A 20,987-nucleotide genomic window follows, 5' to 3' on the forward strand; every position below is an offset into this window, starting at 1 on the left:
TGCATTAATCCACATATGTCATGTGGCTCCGTCCATATATATATATATATATATATATATATATATATATATATATATATATATATATATATTATTGAGACCATGACAAAATTGATTGTATCCGAATTAGTTATGCATCAGTGACATGTGATATACTCATTCCAATTCAAAATTTAGTGACACATCAATATTTTGCAATTAAATAAGGATAAAAAGGATAATAATTTATGGTTAGTATAATTTTTATTACATTAATATATATTTAGTGAAATTGACATGCGTGTCTTTATTTTTTTAAAATAATATAATATTCGATCCTATCAAATTTTAGTTCAATTAAAAAAAATCAATATTACTAGATTAAATTTCAAATTTTCAATCCTAATTTGTGCATTTCTAATAATTTTTAGAGATTAATTACTATACATTGTCGGTGTAAAAAGTTTTACACCGTCGACTCATCACCATCATCCGTTTGTATTATTTTATAGATTTTTAAAATAAAAGTCAAACTTCTTTTAATATCCGACGTCTATGATTAACTGATGGTGTAAAATCCTTTTACACTGTCAGTGTATTTCAATTAAACTCTAATTTTTAATATTTTATTTTTTAACTAAAAAATAATATTTGACATCTTTCATAACAAAAATTAAAATTAAAGTTGTGAGCTGAAGAAAATAAATTAATATCCTGATTTTTATTTTTATTATTATATTTTTAATTTAAATTTAATTTTTTGTTAAGAATAATTCAAATTTAATTAAAGGAATAGAAAAGAATGAATTTAAATATTACTAAAGTTAGTTTAAAATTAAATTGTGATTATATCAAATACTATTTTATTCAAATTTGGAATTATAATAAAATAAATTATTTACCTAATAAGAATATAACATTATAAATATAATAATTTTATATAAAAAATATAATCAAAAGAAAAAAATATTCCTTTATATAGATATAGATATTACACTCAGTCATATAATTTAATATTGCCGGGTAAGAATGAATATTTTATTATAAAAACAATTAGAATTAAAATCATTTATTTTAATCAATAGGAACCTTCAAACGAAAAAGAAAGGAAAATGGCAAGTAACTCCTTTCATAAAATGACTTTTTCAAAAAGTTAAAGCTTAAAAAAAATTAAAATTTTTAGACTTATCACATGTCACACACCACCATTTAAATTTGTTTTTATCTTTAGTCAACAAAAAAACCTTTTTCTTGGAAATTTGTAAAAACTAAAATAGGTGCTCAGAAAACGCATGGGACCCACTTCACTTAAACCGTAAGAAAATACAAAATAGATTGCTCTATAGGAGACGACACCGTTTCGAAGGTCAATTAAATTATCCAATTAAAATAACTCAAAAAGAAAAAATAATTAAAACATAAAATAAATAACGTTGCGAGAAGAATCAGAGAATCAGAAAAGGAAGAGGACGGTAATAAAAATCAAAACCAAAACCAAAACTCAGAAGAAAAAAGAAAAACCCCAAAAAAAAACGCTCACACACAAAAAAACACACACTATGTGAGTTCATCATTTTCGTTTCTAAGATCGCGTCGCTCCCAATTCCGATTCTTCTTCTTTCACTCTCACTCTCAGCTAGCTCTGATAAAACAGTTATAATTTATTTTTATTTTTATTTTTATTGTTAATTGTTATAAGATTGTTAAAAAAAATCAATCAGCGGTGGTGGAGGGAGGAGGGAGCGACGGCGACACCAACGACGACGACGGTGATAATGTTTTTCTTAACTTAAAAACAAATGACTCCGATCGAAACCCCTATTCAACAACAACGTTTATCGTCGAAACGGAAATTAGACGATGACGACGAAAGCGTGTTAGATGATGACTTAGTGTATGTGAGAATGAGAAAAGAGGAGACTACGGAAACCACAGTTAAGCCGTGGAGCGGCGGAGGTTGCCGTGGCGGCGGTGGCAGTGGCGATGGTTTATTGAAGAATAGAGGACCGGTTTGTTTTTTCATTCGCATGGTTTCAGAAGGATACAGCGTTGTGATGAACGCTTTTCCAGAAAACACTGTGCAATCAATTCATGAACGCATATATGAAATGAAGAGAATTCCTCTTTTCGAACAGAGGTTGATTTTCAAAGGTAAACAACTTCAGTGGGAGCAAACTCTGGCTGAGTGTGGTATACAGAAGGATGTGATTCTTGAACTAGTTGGTCGAATGCGGAGTACGGAACATCCTCAAGCGTGGCAAGTTGTGAATGATATGGTTACTATTGCTTATGATCTTTGTCTTGGTGAGAATGTTCAGGATCCTGTTAAAACTGTGAAGAATTTACTCACTACTTACATTAATCTGGCTTTGGCACCAAAACCCAAACTTGATTCTGATTCTGCTACTAAGTATTTTCAGATTTTCACAAATTGTTCGGCGATTTCGATTCTTGTTACTCTCTATGTTTCGCCTTTTACAGGTAACAAGTCCTGCTCTGATACTTGTATTAGGCATTTTTTGAATTGTTGTAAGACTACATTGTCCGAGACATTTCATACTCAGGCTGCGCGTGTGGCGTTGGAGTTTTGTAAATTGCTTAGGAGAGTAGGGATTCATGATCCTTTGTATCTCTATTGTCGGAATTGTTTGGGGTTTTTCTTGGAAGCTTCTGACATTACACTGGCTTCTTCTGAGGATCAGAATGACAAAGGTTCCGTGTTGGTTCAAGATTTATTCCCCTTTGTTCGCGAACTTGCTGATAGTTTGTTGATGGATTTGGATATGAGCATTGATACACCTTCCTTTGCTTGTCCTGTGACGAGCAATGTTGGTGATTTTGCTGCCTTTTTAGTCCCTGTGAGGAATGGAATCAAGCAGCAGAAGTCTAACCGTGGTTTTGTACCTTACCACAAGCTCGGCAGGAACAGCTTGGTTCTTAAAGAGATTGAATACCTTTTTCTGTTGTACGATCAATTGTTGTGCAAAATTGAAATTTGCCTTCAAAAAATGGATAAGAGATTCGTTAACAAGGAAATGTCTCATGAGGAGAATTATTTTCATCCTGCATGCTCTCTCTATCTTTCCGTTTTGAAGGAGTTGCATAAGATTTCTAAGCTTTATGATGGTGCTTCAGAAAAGCTCCAGGGCGTTTTGACGCGTCAAAAGGCTGTGCTGTGTCAGCTGCTCGTTAAATATGCAAAGAGGAGCGACGAGCATCAGTGGATTCTCGAGCACAAGAATGTCACCAATTTCGAGGCTAGGAGGCATTTGGCCATGATGATGTTCCCGGAGGTTAAGGAAGACTATGAAGAGCTACATGAGATGCTCATTGACAGGTCTCAGTTGTTAACTGAATCTTTTGAATACGTTGCACGGGCTGAGCCCGAGTCACTGCGTGCTGGCCTCTTTATGGAATTCAAAAATGAGGAAGCCACTGGCCCCGGTGTGCTGAGGGAGTGGTTCCTTTTGGTTTGTCAAGCAATATTCAATCAGGAAAATGCTCTTTTTGTTTCCTGCCCAAATGATCAAACGAGATTTCTCCCTAATTCTGGTAAGTTCATCCAAAATTCTGAATGTACTTTTCCACCTCTGCTATTTTCCATGCATTGGGAGTATTTTCAAGTTGAAATTTGAAAATGTTTAACTTTGGCTTGCATTTTCTGACATGGACAATATTTACCATGATCTTTATTAGGGTTATGAAATGTGCTAAACAATTATTTGAGGTTTAAAACCTTTGCATAAAAAAGTACTTAGTAAGTCACAATCACATATCTGAGAAACAACTGTGACACAACAAGAGAATAAAAAGAGAGCTAAGAAAAAGACTCGCATCATTAGCCTTACAAAATGCAGTTGAAGAGTGAGGGTTCAGTAGCTGTGTAGACAAACAATAGTTTAGTAGAAATCAGATGATTTGTTTGCCTATCATTCTTCATTAGTTTTTTCTTACATGAAATGCGCTCCAATTGGATGAAATCCTTGGAGGATGGATCTACACTGGCTTATAGAGTAGTTCCACAATGCTTCAATTTTTTGGCAGTGTTGAAGACTATATCAGTGAAAGGAAAGCTTCAAATTAGGCAAAGTAGGCATCCATCACGGATGCTTCCACGATATAAAACCTCTTTACATGTTTGAAAATTTATATATTTTTCTGCATTCATTTTAAACTAAAGGTTATCTGATTCAACCATTTTGGGACTGTTGTAGGGCCTTATTTCATTATCATGTCTGAGGATCTAATGCATCTTAGTACATTTTCTTAAGTTACTTTTTGAAGAATGATGCATTAGCTTTTCATCTGTCTATTACTTAACATTCATGTATTCAACATTCATGCATTCAAACATACCTATTCCAATTCACATTATGTAACATATCCAACCACATACGCTTTTTGCCACTAAACACAATTTCCTAGTTGTTGTTTTTAGGGGATAGGTTTGCTTGGTGCTTGAGGCCTGAGTTGATAGTTTTCTTCTACATTGTTGCATATCTTGTTTCCGTTATAATTCTTAAACTATTTCCAGATAACCAAGTTTAACTCATCCTTTGTCTACTTGTTTAAAGCTTCCAAGGTGCATCCTCTGCATCTTGAGTACTTCAGCTTCTGTGGTCGAGTTATTGCATTAGCTTTGATGCATGGGGTGCAAGTAGGTATTGTTTTTGATCGGGTGTTTTTCTTGCAATTGGCTGGAAAGTCTATTTGTGTTGAAGATATAAGGGATGCAGATCCTGAGCTTTATAGAAGCTGCAAGCAGATATTAGACATGGATTCTGATCTAGTTGATTCAGATGCGTTAGGACTGACGTTTGTTAGAGAAGTGGATGAATTAGGACACAGGAAAGCGATTGAGCTCTGTCCCGGTGGAAAAGATGTTGTTGTTACTAGTAAGAACAGGGCGAAGTATATTTATCTTCTTATACAGAACCGCTTTGTAACATCCATAGCTCAGCAGGTGTCACACTTTGCCAAAGGTTTTGCTGATATTCTTTCAAGTACAAACCTCCAGACGTCCTTCTTTCAAGGTTTAGATCCGGAAGATCTTGATTGGATGCTGCGTGGGTGCAAAGATGCCATTTCCGTCGAAGATTGGAAAAAACACACTGAGTATAATGGTTATAAAGAGACTGATATTCAAATATCTTGGTTCTGGGAGGTATGTACCGGTGCTATTTTTTACAATATAATGTGATGTTTATTCCACTGTGATCTTGTATCTTCTATGCTTTTTTCCGTCTGTAGTGACTAGTGAGCAATGAGTACCCACTGTGTCAGAGTCTCTAAAACAATCTTTTGATACAAACAGGTGTTTTACCACAAGAAAATAGGGAAAATCTCCTTGATTACAACTCTGCAGAATTTTATGACTCTGTAACCTCCATGTCGTTAGGCCTCAATTTACTCAAATGACCAGATATACCTTCCTCTTAAGCCTTAACCGCTCTTATTAACATTGCAGGCAACTCATTTCTCCAGTTATTCCGACCCCCTCTGTTACAAACAAACTAATGACTCCAACAAACTAACCAAATCCAAATCCCTTAACAAACTTTAAAGTTTAACCCTGCCTCAAAGGTGAAGAGATTTGACAAATCGAGGACAACCAAATGACTTGGCATTTATTTCTCTCAAAAATTCAATTTCACTTACATCTGAAAGTCCTGCCTCCAAGAGTCATTTTTTTTCTGGGATTGAGTCTAGAAGTTCCTGTGTGCTGGAGGCTTAGTTGGATTACCCCCCGTCCCCTGCCATAGATGACAGAACCTTCTACACTGTCCAATGAAGTTACTGTATCACTATATGCAGTGTAGCCCGTTGGAAGATGCTTAGTATTAGCCAATAAATTAGACACACCTCTTTTAGCCGTAGCTCACTCCTTTTTTCATTGTCTTGGGCTTGGTGGTCCGTTGAGTAAAAGTATTGGCCAAAATGCTTCAATGACATTCACACCCTCACCGTGGTATCAGTGCTATCGCCCATACAACAGCCATCAATGCATCTTCTACACCCTCATAAATAACTCATCTTTGCTGCACGCTTCCATTGCCTGATGACCCTCTCCTCTCCTTCACCTGACTATCACTATGGTCCAGCAGGGGAAGCTTACCCGTGGGACTACGACCCTAAACTTTGCAGTTGTTTTTAATCCTCTCTGGTGACTGAATAAGATTATGGCAGTTTAGCAAATGGATGTGTGTTGATCAGCTTGTACAATATTCTCTTATCCATGGATGTTGCTGGTACATTCCTTCAATCTTTGCTTCATTCCAACTTCCTCAGTGAAACCTATAAAATATCAAGCACTGTTTGCTATTTTATTTTCACATACTGCTGGGTAACACAAATCCAAGGCGGGACAACACTGCAGAACTTTAAGGGACTGCAACCACTTCACATTGAAATGTCCATATATCGCCACCTCTGAACATTTCTTATTTATAGACAACTGATTTCTCTCATTATCCCAGCTTTCTCTATTACAAAAGAACAACTATTATTGAACTCTAACTTCATAGACCTATAATCTTTGTTTCTATTTTATCTGTAAAGCTTATTAGTTTTTTGCTTATTAGGAAGCATCACTGCCTTATTTAAAGTTTCCTTTCTCTATGTTATTTTATATTATTGCTTTCCTCTGGCCCTGATAGGTTCATCTTTGACGTGCTTCATATCATTTACAAATATCTCTCTTAAGTTCATTTTAAAATTCAAAATATACATGTTTTTGTTACCAAAGCCTGAATCTTGATACATGATTATAAATTTATAATGGTTTTGAAAGAGAGTTTTCAGTGATGCGGCCATACTTTCCTGGATTACAAGTCTGTTGGTAATGTTTGTCAGTAGAAGCCCTTATTCTGATACCATACTGCGTTTAAACATCACGTATCTAGTACATTTTTATTCAGAATTGTTGCATCATACTAATAGATACTCCCTTCGGTCTTTTTTATAGGAGACATTTGAGCCAGCAAAAGTTGATGTATTTGATCCATATATTGAACCAAATATATCAATTTTTGTTGACCCAAGTGTCTCTTATAAAAAGAACCGTGAGGAAGTATTACATTAACCTTGATAACTTATCCAAAATGCTAGGTTATTATTACACCTTTTGTTGAGAAATGTGAATATTAACTTCCCCAATCTTTATTTGATCTCTTAAATAGGGTTCTTATTGCATCCTCAGATATATGTAGTTCTGCAATGTTTTTGAAATAATTTGGTATATCAAGATTTGAAAAGAGATGCTGCTCAGTTTTCACATTTCATATTTTAACAATCTGTTTGAAAAAACTTGGCAGATAGTGGGGAAAATGACAGCTGAAGAAAAGAAAATTCTCCTTTTCTTTTGGACATCTGTGAAATATTTACCAGTTGAAGGCTTCTGTGGTTTGGGTACCCATCTCTATATTTACAAATCCCATGAACCTGGCGATCACCTTCCTTCATCTCATACATGCTTTTACAGGCTGTGTTTCCCGGCTTATTCATCAATGCCAGCCATGCAAGCTCGTCTCAAAGTCATTACTCAAGAACATATTGGCAGTAGTTTCGGTACTTGGTGAAAAATATCTGCAATCTCGATAGAAACTGGTTTTGACTTGTCTGCACATAGAATTATTGTTATGCAGGTTTGTACAGACTATAGGAGCATCCCGTCTGTTGTCCTCTAATTGGATACTTTGAGAAAGTTGTCAAAGTTCTGTTTTGGAAGTTAGTCAAGGGATGTAATTTTATTTATCATAGCCAAATGTTTATATGGATAAATTATCAATATTACAGGATTTGAAGGAGGATAGAAATTTCGATATCTATGTTATACTTTATTTAATAACTGCTGGTTCGTCATTGAGAGTGTTCCACAACAGTCAAGTTTATGAAGTGTTAGCAACGCACTCTCGAACACTCTTTTTTGAACACCTTATGTGTGTGTTTGGTCTGACTAACATAAGTTTTCTTGCATATTAAGATACAATGCAACCAGGCGTGCGGTTCCATCGAGAATGCAAATACAGCCTTTGTGGTATTGGTTGAAACTCAAAATAGGCCATACTATGTTTTTGTAGGATCCGTGTGAATTTCAAATTTCAACCATTAAGTAGTGTTTTAGAGATTGTGTTTTAGAAATTCTCATTAAAATGACACCAAGTTTATTTAAAACTGTATTATTTTGGTGTCATTTTGCTTCTTTGATTGTGATTGTATTTCATATCCCCCTTCTATAAACTAGTTTTTTTATTACTTGTGGTTCACTCTTCCCCTGTTTCTGAAATCCTGTGCCAAAATTATGACAGATTTTCAGCAAAATGAATTAATAAAAGTAAATATAATTTATTCAAACCAGGAGAAATACATATGATAATCAAGCTAGTTGAACCTTGTTGGAACTATCATCATCCCCAAACTTCAATGGCCATGACTCTTTATATAATATAATAAACCTTAAAGCCATATCCAAAGACTTACCTTCACGACAAGATCAATGAAAAAAAGGAAAAAGAAACCAAACAATAAAATAGAAAAGTTCTCATCAATGTCGACAACAATTGTCTATGCTTCTGTGGTGACATCTTCCACTGCAGTTTCAGCTGCTTTGTTCTCCTCAACTGCTGCTGATGCTACTGCTGATTCTGTTTCAGTAGTTTCTTTAGCCTCCTCAGTTGTTGCTTCCTCTTTCACTTCTTCAACTTTCTCGGTTGCCGGGTTTTCTACCTCTGGCTTGGCTTCTTCTGCTACTTCTGTAGTCTCAGCTTCAACTGGTACTTCAGTTTCTGCTTCTTTCTCTACTGCTGCTTCTGCGACAGCTTCTTCTGCAACAGCCTCTTCTTTTGGTTGTTCCGTGGTGACCGGTTCTGAGACAAGAACCTCGGAGGCGGGTGTTGTTTCATCCACCTTAGTTACCTCAACTGTTTCATTTGGTACTACTTGCTGTGTTTCAACCTGAAAGATCCATTTTCATTATCCACCAATGTTCAACAAATGTTACGTTTATGTTACTTTGGATCATGAAAATTAAACAGAGAGATCTACATTAACTTGTTGTTTACATTCCATTGGATCGATACTTTTGATTGATCCAACGGAAAATGTTTAGTGCATTTGCAAGATCAATATCACTATGAAACACTACTGTTATAACTTATCATATAATTGTATTTGTATGACACTTAATGCAATGCATATAACTATAGCTATGTAGAGTTAGAATAACAACTCAAGGTAGAAAAGAGTATATATATTTGAATTATTACCTCAACAGTGGCCATTTTGGAATGGAAAGAGGAATGAAAAAAGAAGTATGAAGTAGCTGGTGCAGAAGAAGGAAAGGTGAGAGAAAGAATGATAGTTGTGAGTGAAATGAGGAGAGTGAGAGGTTTATATAGAGTCTTCAAGAGTAGAAATAAACAGTGCAAGAGAGAAAAGGAGTGAGTGATTGTATGGGCACTTGGAAGAATCTTTTTCAAGGAGACATGTCATGTTTTTGACAGAAATTAAAGAGATCAATGTACCTAAAATAATATTACAAGGATCACCATAACAGGTTGTAAATGATTTTGCTTACTTTGGTTTATAATTTTTGCTTAAAAAAATAACAGAAAGGAGTATGATGATTATGTTGAATTTCAAGTTTTGATACTCAAAATCGATTCAGATCATATAAACTTGATTTTGAAATGTTTGATTACTCGCAAATAAAATTAATTAAGTTTTTCAAAATCGATTAGATTCTATTTAAAGTTAAAATGTATAGCTTTTATTTTAAAATTTGATTTTTTCACTTAAACATATTGCTTAAAAAAGAAATTTAAAGATAAACCGGTAATGCTAACTTGTGCCGGACACAAGTTAAAAATCAAACGAAGAAATATTATCTTAAAAATTGTGTATTAATTTTAATAAAAATATAAAATTATTTTTTTAATTATTTTTTTCAATACAAACTTGTTATAAGTGGTTTTCTTAACTTGTGTCCCTAAGACACAAGTTAACATTACCCTTAAATAAAATCAATTTAATAAAAAAATTATTAGTAAAAAAATTAATAAATATTATATTGATATTCTGGATGAACACATAATTAGAGACAAATAAAACACTTAATATTAATATAAAATTAAAGAATAATATTTGTTGAATAATAAAAAATATTTGGTTTAAATAAAAAGTGCTGATTGTTGGTTTGTTTTATAAAAATAAAAAAAACGGATGTTCTTATTGTATATTTTATTTTGTTAGTATTAATTTTATGAACATCTATTTTATTTGGATTTTATAACTAAGTAAAATATAATAGAAAATTTTACTTTTTATTAGTTATTTTTTGAAATGCGTGGCTTCAATAATTATTTAATATTAAAAAACTCTAAATTAAATATTTAATTCCGTCACTAGTAGAATTTTAAACATTTTTGAACATGCACTAAATAAACACTTTCATTGAAGTTAAGATAGGCCGGTAACAAATAAATGGATCAAAATTCAACACATGAAAAGGCTTGGTTTTTACTGCTTTTTTGTTAGAATACATAACTATTAAAATTATTAATATTTTGGATTTTATCTAACATGTGAAACTTCAAAGTTTAGATGAGTTGTGTTCCAAAGACCAATCAAAATCAAAACAGACTTTAAAAGTCAGAAAGATTATTCATAAAGAAAATTCAAAAATGATATTTACTTTATTAAAAAAAAATGAAGTGCATATATATATATATATATATATGGGACCCAATTGAGAAATGGCTGATCACAAGCATCCAAGTAAATCCCACACCCAATGGTGGCACTATAAAGACATTACAGTTGGCAATGGAAAAAGCATTCAGTTACCTAAACTGAATCTGTTGCCAATTCCGTTTGGCCACCGTCCCTCCCATATAAAGATGGAAAAATCCACACCGTCCAAGCTTTCCACGTCTTGTACACGTGCCACTGGGCCCACTTCATCCCCTTCGACGTGCCACATCACTTTACCTGTTCTCACATTTCTCTCTATTTTAGAGTTATGGATTTTCTAAAACTAACATGATAATGTTGCATATTTTATAGATTTTTATTTTTTTTTATGTCCGAATATACTATAATGTCCCTGAGTTTAGAGATTGCTCACAATAAACTTTCAAATTGTATTCGAATTAAGAGCTTTTAGTTAAGTTTAAGTAATTTTTTAGTATTTCATTTAAATATTTTTTATTGAAATATAAATTTTATAATTTAAAAATTTATATTATTTTTGTATTTCAATAATCACAAATGTAAAATTTAAAGAAGTTCATTATAAACATCACACGAAAAAAATGTAAAATTTAAGGAAGTTTGGTATAAACATCACAAAATAAAAATTAAAAGCATCCATGAGTAAAAGAAGAATAAATTATTACATTAAATAAAAAAGTTAAATAAGAAAATTAGTTTTTGAGGTTGAGAAAAGAAAGAGAAGAGAAATGACTACACAATATAATTTTTAAGAGTATGTAAGGTAGATTATCACCGAATCTAAGATTTTTTACAATTAAATTATAATTAAATAAAATCTTATAAAATAATTTTTATTATTAAATCATAATTTAAATGAATTTTTTAATTATTTTATATGGTTGAATCACGGTTAATTTAAGAAGATTTTTCAAAAACTTAAAACAACTCTCATCATAGAAATAGGGAAGACAAATTAATAAATAATGGGCCCCACTTAACTTCTATTGAAAGAGGAAAGAAATGAGCATATTACTTTTATAATCTTCGTATTACTTTTATGCACTAAACTTTACTGCTTATTTTTTTTCCATTGATTTTTTTTTATGTTCTTGCATTGTTACTAATTAACTGAGCTGTTTTAACATAATATCTTTTTACTATTACGATGAATCAACATCTTCTCTGTAACTATTCTTCTTAGTTCTATTCTTTTTAATTCTGACATTTTTGAGAGAGGATATGTTTATATTTGTATTGGTGTTTCACATTATATTTATGATTATATTTAATTTATTTATTTTTTAAAATTATTATCGATATTATCGTATTAATATCAATGTCGTGTTCAGAATTTAAATTCTTCATTGTTTATTAGATCTTTACATTACACAAATATAAAAACACATCATTAAATCTAGAAAACAAGAAGTCACATGTATGAAAATACTTTTTATGTAGTTTTATTTTGTTAAATATAAATGATTATGAAACATTGAATCTAAAAAAAAACAAAAACAAAAGAATCAATATTTTCTCTTATACAATATCCATCAATATGACAAAAAAATGCACTATGTTAAAAGAAAATATCATTTCTTATATCTAAACTCATTTTACCCTCCAATTCATATTATAAAATTTAAATTGCTAATTTAATAGAATTTTACCAAAAAAATAGTGAAAAGAGAACAAAAAATTTAAGATATAACTCAGTTTGAGACCTCAACTGCAATTTGAGGTTTAGCAAATCACGGGAGCGCTTCCCAACCAGAGTGTGTTTCATTAATTTTTAAAGCAAGAATCCAAATTTATCCCTAAAGTAAATGAACGTTGGAGGAGTCTTGAGAAAAATTTCCAATTTGCTCTAACTTAAAGCACAAAACAGGAGAATCAATCTTTTTCTTACGCGATTTCATTTGAGCTTTCAAGTTTTCTTCTCACAATCTTCTTACAAATGTCACATATTTTTGCTTCGTTTCTCAATGCTGCAACCTCCTTTATCTTTGTTTCTTAGTGTCGTTGCCCCTGTCTGTTGCGTTTCTCAACGCCTTTATCTTTCGTATTTCTCAAGTTAGTTTGGTTTTTAGTTCTTTGTTCTTCATTCTTTTCTATTTTAGTTTCTTCTTCTTTCTTTATTTTCTCTCCTTTCTTCTTTCTTTTCTCTCTTTCTCTAGAAACCCGGCGGAGGATCCAAACTTTCACCTTTATGTCTTTGTGTAATTTGCTGATACGCTCAAGAGCAATGACGTCGATCCCGAAGCCATTCGAATGTGTTTATTCCCATTATCCCTTAGGGACAGAGCCAGAGTTTGACTATAATCCTTACCTTTTAATTCCATTACAACATGAAATGAAATTAAGAAAGTGTTCCTCGCTAGATATTTCCCGTCAAGCAAAATAGTGCAACATAGGAACCAAATTACCTACTTCTGGAAGACTGACGGTGAATCTCTCTTCGAAGCATGAGAGTGATATAAGGAGTTAATGAGAGCTTGCCTACACCAGGGATTAAAGAAATGGCTTATAATTCATAGGTTCTACAATTGTCTACTTTATAAGACGAGAATGATCATTGGTGCAACTGCAGCAGGGACTCTCATGAATAAGCCATTCAATGATGCATATGTGTTAATAAAAAATATGGATAAAAACCATTACGAGTGGGGGAGTGAGCACACTCCTGTTGAGAAAAAGCAACTGATATGAGGGATATGTCATGCCCCAAAATTTGCCCTCCCCTTTTCATTTTTCATCTGACTTTTGACTTGAGATTCATCTGCACACATTCATGCCAAATACATGCACATCATTAATTCATATTAATACTTTCAAATAACCCTCATACGTTCAAAGTTTGTAGATATTTATACCTAACAATGCCCTAGGGATTGGGATGTTGTAATCAATTTAGGTCAAGTCATGAAACCTTAGTTTCTTGGTTCATGTCATGCGTGGACCATTTGTTAGAAAGGACTTATTGTTTGTTTGGGATCATATATCTTGTGGTTTGGACAGTGTCTTTGGATTGAGCATGAAACCCTAGTTAGGGAGGCTCAACATTGAGTTGTTTCTTGATCTTGGTTTAACTGAAACTCTAGTTGTTGATTCATAACCATTTTGGGCCATTTGTCTTGGGACTTGATCAAAGGACTTTATTACTTGGGTTGTGACCTTTGATTAAGTGATTGGCACTTTGATCGTGTGGTTGGCCTGAAGCCCCAATTATGGATGTTTGACAGTTGTCAGCGAGGTTTGATCTTATGATTGTTCATGAAACCCTAGTTCATGGAATGAGTTATTTAGTCCTTGTGGCTTGATTCACGCCATTATTCACTAATATCTTTCATCAAGCTTAATCACATTCTGATTAAGGTTTATTACTTTGTTATTGGTTTAAATATCCATTTGATACAAGGCTTTATTCAGGCCATGGTTATACATGTTCTCATTCACATTCATAGTGCATTCATTCATGTCTTATTATGGATTCATTGGTTCATGTTATATGATACATTTATGGTCCATTAATTTTTAGTCTATTATTGCATTCCTAGTTCATGATTTCATTCACATTTATGATCCATCGATTCCTAGTTCATTGATGGCATTTCTAGCCAATTATTCAAGTTGTATGATTCATTCAAATCCATAATACATGATTAAAACAATGCGTTTCAAATTTGAACTTTGGAGGGAAAAGATTCAATTTGAAAAATAAGGCATTGTCATTAAGATCAAGGACTATTTTCATTAATAGAATGTCCATCCCATTTTACAATACCAGAATTATAAATCCATACACAAATACAAGAAAAATAAGACTTTGACCTATGATTGACTTTTTAGAAAAACAAGGCTTTGACCTATGGTTGACCTTTTTTTTGTTGAAAAAACAAGACTTTGACCAATGGTTGACTTTTTGAAAAAACAAGACTTTGATATATGGTTGACTTTGGGTCAAACAGTTGCCCAAAGTCAAACCTATGCCCTAGACCTATTTCTAAGCAATTTCCAAATTTCTCCAAGCTCTGTGTCATGGTCCTTCATGTTCTTCAAGTATGCCAAATTTCCATAAATTCTCCAAATCCTTCAAGATGTTGTAGTGCAAAGTTAAGCCTCCATCATTCCATGCATATCATATCATTCCTGCTAATCAATTCACACATACACATTAGCATTCCCAATTTCCAATTCAATACTAACTTCAAATCAAGTTATAACCAAAACATACAACAAAAATAACTCAATGCATTGAGATTCAAGTTTACATGAGTAATCCTAACTGTCATTGGAAATTCAATGACAGTCCATCAACTTCACCTCATAACATTTGACAATTAATATTTTGATTCAACATCCACTAACAGAAAATTAACAAATCAATTCCAAAAGGTATATATAACTAATTGCTTAGTCAATTCAAATAGCTCAAAAGAAATCAGTGACAACTAATTCAATTCAAAACTTCATGGCCAACTCAAAGCATCGCATAATTTCATGGCAGTTCCTACTATTATATTCAGTCCAAAATCAGAGCATCGAACCTGCATAATCTTTGCTAACAGAACAAAATATAGCTAACAGAAGTTGGATTCCAGCTACACATAAACATTCAACTGTTTTTTTTCAAACACTAACCGAAAATGACATTCAAGTAACTTACTCCAAATGCAAACTAACCGAAAATTATCACAAATGCATTAACCTAATTAACAAAATTTTCCCTAACATTTCAAAAGCAGGAAAAGTGAATTTCATTTGCAATATATTTGAAATTTCATTTCAATTTCAATTTCTAACTAACTTTTCATTTCTAACCAACTAATGAATTACCATTGCATTTCAATCTGAATTTCAGATGAATTTCTAACAGATTCAAACTCTATAAACATTCATCACACTTCAATAAAAAATATCACAGTTCACCAATTCAACCGTCATTTTTAGAATTAAAGGTTAATTAGGGATTTAGTTTAATCAGATTTTAGATGTTAATTAGAACTTTAAGAATTTTAGACTTCTAGAATTGATTAGAGTAATTAGATTTTTAGAACTTGATTAGATTATAGGTTGATTTAGGATCTTAGAATTTAATTAGAATTTTAGAATTGATTAGGATTTTAGAATTAGATTAATGATAAATAGATTTTTAATCGATTAGAAATGACAGTGATAACTAGATAATTAGGTTGTTTAGTTGTAACTAGATATTGTGACTTTTTTCCCATATGTCCCAAAGCTGAAATTCAATTCCCACTTTGCCTCATTATTAAAAAAAAATCTCAATCTGTCCCCTTTTTCTTATTGGGTTCGTCCATCCATTGGACGAGGGTATGAAGGCCCACTTCGCATTGTGTAGGCTCGGTCAATCAATGGCCGAGGGTATGAAGGAAGGTTTTTTTTTTATTTTTTTTTATTTTTTTTTATTTTTATATTTTAAATACTTTATTAAATAGTTTTCTAATTATTATTAAATAGTTTTTTTAATTAATTTTATATTTAATTAATATAATTGATTTTTTTTAAAAATAATAATAATATTTTTATAAAAATATTTAAAATAAAATGTAAATAATAATAGTTTTTTATAATAAAAAAAAAATGATATTGTTTTTTTAAAAATATTAATAATAAAAATGATTATTTTTTAGAATATTAATAATAGAAATAATTTTTTTCTTATATATTAATAATAAAATTGATATGTTTCCCTCCAAAATTTCAATCATTTTTTGGGAATGATATATTTCTCGTCAAAAAGTTTTTGTGTTTGTACTGTCTCGGTCAATGATTGACCGAGTATTCAAGTATTAATTTTCTATAAATAGCAGAATTTGTAGAAATGTAACTCAGATCACAAAATCCTTTCTTTTGGTTAGAATGTCTGTTTGTGGTCTTGTATTTTATGGACACGGTGAAAAAATGAGTGTTTGCCTTGATCCACAATGGAATTTCAGAACACTGATTTCAGCCATCCACACTGGCTTCCGACAGTTGGGCGGGCGTCGTATGAAGGTGAGGAAAGTAGAGTATCGTTGTCCATACATAACGTTGACTGATGCAAGCCTCGATGGTACGTACATGTATTACCTGGATCGTATAGAAAATGATGAAGATGTCCAGTGTATGTTTTCGGCACATAGTGGTGAAGTTAATAGAGGAGTTGAAGGTCCACTTGTGTTGGTTGTTGTTGTTGATTAGTTTTTTAATTACCAGTTGTGTTGGTTGTTGTTGTTGTTTAGTTAATGTGGTCGTACTTTGTAACCATAAGCCTTTGATTATCAAATGTTTTTCATAATTGTTTGTTCCCAAAAGACATTAGAAATACACAATGGTTTATATATATTACGTGCATAGTAGTTAATAATTAAAAAAAACAACATAATCATCTGGACGGATATTTAAAACAACAACATAATCATCTGGATGGTCGCTGGGATGGTCCTGCAACATTAGGACATTTCCTACGCATGTGTCCTATTTCACGGCAAATTCCACACCTCCTCTTTTCCTTCTCAACGTCGTCCATCTCGGTTCTAATCCTGGTGCTGTTTGGGCGCCCTTTCTTCCTCCTTCTCATAGAGTCGTCGTGGCAAAGAGTAAATCCTTCATATTATGGCCAATTCTCCTCATGGGGAAGTCCTAGGAAACTCTCCTGATAGACCTTGAAGACGTTAAGAATTTTGAAGACGTCTGGAATGTGAATGGAATAGTCCTGGCGTATGCTCGAACATGCTGCGATTACATGGGAGCAAGGTAAGTGAAATGCCTGAAATTTCCCACAGTCACAGTGTTGTTTCCTCAGATCAACGCTGAATGTTCCGATTGGTCGACCGTCGTTATGATTAATCTTCTCTTGGACCATGAAATAAAATATCTCTCGATCGAACTGCATGACGTTGTGCGTGTTAGCTTTGATGACTTCCTCAACCATCCCCTTTTTGCAGTTATCAGTGAAAACCTGCCCAGAGGCTAACATTTTTGTCCACTGATGGCCTCTTCTACCAAATACTGATCCTAAACGATAGTACGTAGATTTGACCAATACAATGATTGGAAGGTTTCAGGTTTCTTTTAGCACCGAGTTCATTGCTTCTGCTAGGTTAGTTGTCATGTGACCCCAGCGTTGCCCTCCGTCAAATGCCCTTGCCCACTTCTCCTGAGGGATGTTGTCTATCCATGATAAAGCGTCGTTGTTTGTTCTTCGAATTTCCCCCCGATAGTAGTTAAATGTTGCCTCTGTTAACGCATAACCCATGTTAACAACTATTTTGCGCAGATCCTTGTCTTTAATCTTGCGCATGAAGTTTTGCGCGATGTGTCTAATGCAATAGACGTGTGATGAAGGAGGAAACTGCCATCCATTTTCCGGGTTGTTGTATGCACTCTTTATCGATTCATGCCTGTCTGATATTAGGCATAGATTTGCTTGGGGGGTAACGTGCATTCTCAAATTCTTAAGAAAGAAACTCCAGGCTTCCTTTGTCTCACTTTCAACCAATCGAACGCTATCGGAAATATGTTCCCGTTCCCATCCTGTGCCACAGCCATCAACAGAGTCCCTCTGTACTTGCCATACAACCAAGTTCCATCAACCTGCATAATTGGTTTACAATAAACCATGTATACATGGTCTAAACGCCCAAAACAGACGATGAAATATCCTTTGGTCACCCAAGTATGAACCATCATTTGAAATCACAGGTAATGATTGTAATTCTATAATGGTACCTGGTAGATATATTTTCATTACCAGTATCCACTACGGAAGATCGTTGTAAGATGTCTCCCAATTTCCATACAGCGACTCAATTGCCTTACACTTTGCAATCCATGCCTTTTTGTATGATATGATATACCTGTATTTCTCAGCAACATGAGCGATGATAACCTTCACCTTAAGAGAAACGTCCCGATTTACAAGCTCCATTATGCTCTTGCTAATCATTTCTGAACTGAGTTTTGTATGGTCTTGTGACATGGAAGTGGTTGTGCACGTATGAGGCCCACTAGACTTACCAACTCTCCACCTTGAGTTGCCATTACGCAAATAGACCCTGCATTTGAAATTGCATGTTGAATTTCTACATTTGATGACAAAACGTACATTGTCAGATTTAACCATAGAAAAATCTAGACTACGTTTTATATGCCATTGTTGCAACGCTAGAACACACTCTTCCTTATCTTCATACTCGATGCCCTCCTCTATTTCGTCAGAATTGTGAGTTGGTATGAAGCTGCCAAAAACGGAGATTGGTTCAGCATCATCCAAACTTATGTTTTGCATGTGCGCTGGTGGGTTGTACAAACTAATTGGTTGCACTCTTAGTGCAACGGTCGGTGTGTCGAATATGTCCTCATTGCCATCGTCATCGCTAACACCAAATAGATCTTCAAATCGAACCTCCTCAAGATCATCCTCACTATTCTCGCCTACCTCTTCATTTGGTATGAAAGGTTCATTATTTTGAGTCGGCTCTTCATTGTGACTCAGTTGTTCTTCAAGATTATCGACTAAACGAACATATATCTCAATGCTGGGTAATTGAGATAATGTTACATGACATTGAAACATCGACTTGACATCTTCGTCGGTCTCAATGGGTGTCATTATGTAAAAGACGGTATTATCATCTCCATTAAATAATGGTTGACGATAAATGATGTCTTCAACATAACGTTGCAACTTTTTTTCAATACGGTCTTTTAAATGATAAAAGTCGGAGTTGATGTGGATTTTGAACATAGTTAAATTCGTATTGCAAAATGAGAATCCCTCACTTGGATCTGTGAAAAGGGACCCTTCGGAATGGATAGAAATAATTAAATTTCTTTGAGCCATGGATGTAGAATATTTGATTTAGTTTAGGAGATATGAATGTATATTTGGTTTGGTAGGAATGAATGAAGATGTTAGTGGTATTTATAATAAACCATCATATACAAATCACATGTTGATATTCATTTAATAGGAAGAGAGAGAAGAAGATAATGCGTGATCCATGGGCTGTACTAGCTCGTCCATTCATTGGACGAGGCAAAACCCTAAAAGAGTAAACTCGTCACTCCATTGGACGAGTCCATACGGCAAACACACCACCTCGCCATTCCATTGGACGAGCTCACAAAGACCAAAGCATAACTCGTCCATCAAAGTGACGAGCCTTAAGACAGGCTTTTGCACAGTGCAACTTCCCATCAGCGTGGGAATCTCATTTTGCAGGATTCCTTACAAACAATTTTTGCATGCATTCCATGCAATGTCAAATCCCCCATTAAAATCTTAACCAATATATTTATTATATTTTACCACTATAAATAATCCATACCTCTACACTTCCTTCTCATCATCTACCTACAATTTTTATTTCTCAAATTCTTACTCTCTTCAAATATTTACTCTCTTCAATTTCTACACTTCCTTCCAAAATGTCTTTGTTATGGATGGGCGAATCACACCGTGGGACGGAGGCAAACATTGCCGAATACGTAAGTCTCTTTCAAATTTATTTCACAAATTCAATATGTAAATATCAGATCAAATTTTCATTACCGTTTTTTATTTTAATTTCAGCAAGATGGTAGGTTTCGGGTACATTCGCATACATACATTCAACCAAGTGCGGCTATAATACCGTATTTGGAACTAGCAGGTTTTGCAAATGTGGCCAAGATTGCAAGTCTAAAAGTAGACTCTAAACTAATTGTTGCATTGTTAGAAAGATGGAGACCGGCGGCACATACCTTTCATTTACCAACAAGTGAATGTACTATCACACTAGAGGATGTGAGTATGTTACTCGGTCTCCGAATCCATGGTAAAGCTGTTAATGGCCCAACAAACGTAACCAATGATGTTTACATGGAAAATTTGGGCATCGAACCAACAACTTCGGATAAAAATGGGGCTTCTGTCAAAATAGTTTGGTTAGAAGCAGTATTAACACAACTCAAAAATAACCCTAACCCATCCGAGGCAGAAAATATTCTACATGCAAAAATTTATATTTTACTTTTAATTGCTACTTTTTTAATGCCAGATAAGAGTCACAATTTGTTGCATTCTTCTTGGTTACCTTTAGTAGGAGACCTTGAAAAATGTAATACATACAGTTGGGGTTCTGCTTGTTTGGCGACACTATATAGACATATGTGCAAGGCGGCCCATAAAGGAGTCAAGAGCATAGGAGGATGTGTTGTATTACTATCTGTATGGGCATTCACACGCGTACCCTTGTTAGCCCCGGTTAGTAACGAGATTCCATCACATCCTTATGCATTAAGGTAACGATTTT

At 33.6% G+C, this 20,987-nt stretch overlaps 2 protein-coding genes across 3 annotated transcripts; one reads left to right on the forward strand and one right to left on the reverse strand.

The window, feature by feature from the left end:
- Positions 1-1,417: 1,417 nt before the first annotated feature.
- LOC127138312 (E3 ubiquitin-protein ligase UPL5) lies at positions 1,418-7,801 on the forward strand. 2 transcript variants are annotated; one of them, XM_051064728.1, is made up of 3 exons: positions 1,418-3,531; positions 4,554-5,143; positions 5,294-6,227. In XM_051064728.1, the coding sequence occupies exons 1-3, from the start codon at positions 1,779-1,781 to the stop codon at positions 5,360-5,362; spliced, it is 2,412 nt and encodes an 803-aa protein (XP_050920685.1). In that variant the 5' UTR covers positions 1,418-1,778; the 3' UTR covers positions 5,363-6,227. The 2 variants fall into 2 exon arrangements, with proteins under 2 accessions (XP_050920685.1, XP_050920684.1); XM_051064727.1 differs by lacking the exon at positions 5,294-6,227 and adding an exon at positions 7,293-7,801 and having other exon boundaries at positions 1,419-3,531.
- A 501-nt stretch (positions 7,802-8,302) lies between these two features.
- LOC127138313 (major latex allergen Hev b 5) lies at positions 8,303-9,472 on the reverse strand. The gene is made up of 2 exons (XM_051064730.1): positions 9,243-9,472; positions 8,303-8,931 (listed from the first exon to the last, which is right to left on the reverse strand). Exons 1-2 carry the CDS (start codon positions 9,255-9,257, stop codon positions 8,542-8,544), a joined length of 405 nt encoding a protein of 134 aa, XP_050920687.1. The 5' UTR covers positions 9,258-9,472; the 3' UTR covers positions 8,303-8,541.
- Between the last annotated feature and the right edge of the window lie 11,515 nt (positions 9,473-20,987).

The sequence above is a fragment of the Lathyrus oleraceus genome, chromosome 4 (genome assembly GCF_024323335.1).
Source record: "Lathyrus oleraceus cultivar Zhongwan6 chromosome 4, CAAS_Psat_ZW6_1.0, whole genome shotgun sequence".
Taxonomy (NCBI): domain Eukaryota; kingdom Viridiplantae; phylum Streptophyta; class Magnoliopsida; order Fabales; family Fabaceae; genus Lathyrus; species Lathyrus oleraceus.

Coding starts and splice junctions, on each gene's coding strand:
- LOC127138312 (XM_051064727.1), top strand. CDS start 1,779: ATGACTCCGATCGAAACCCCTATTCAACAACAACGTTTATCGTCGAAA. Junction 3,532..4,553: donor GAGATTTCTCCCTAATTCTG/GTAAGTTCATCC, acceptor ACTTGTTTAAAG/CTTCCAAGGTGCATCCTCTG. Junction 5,144..7,292: donor AAATATCTTGGTTCTGGGAG/GTATGTACCGGT, acceptor AAAACTTGGCAG/ATAGTGGGGAAAATGACAGC.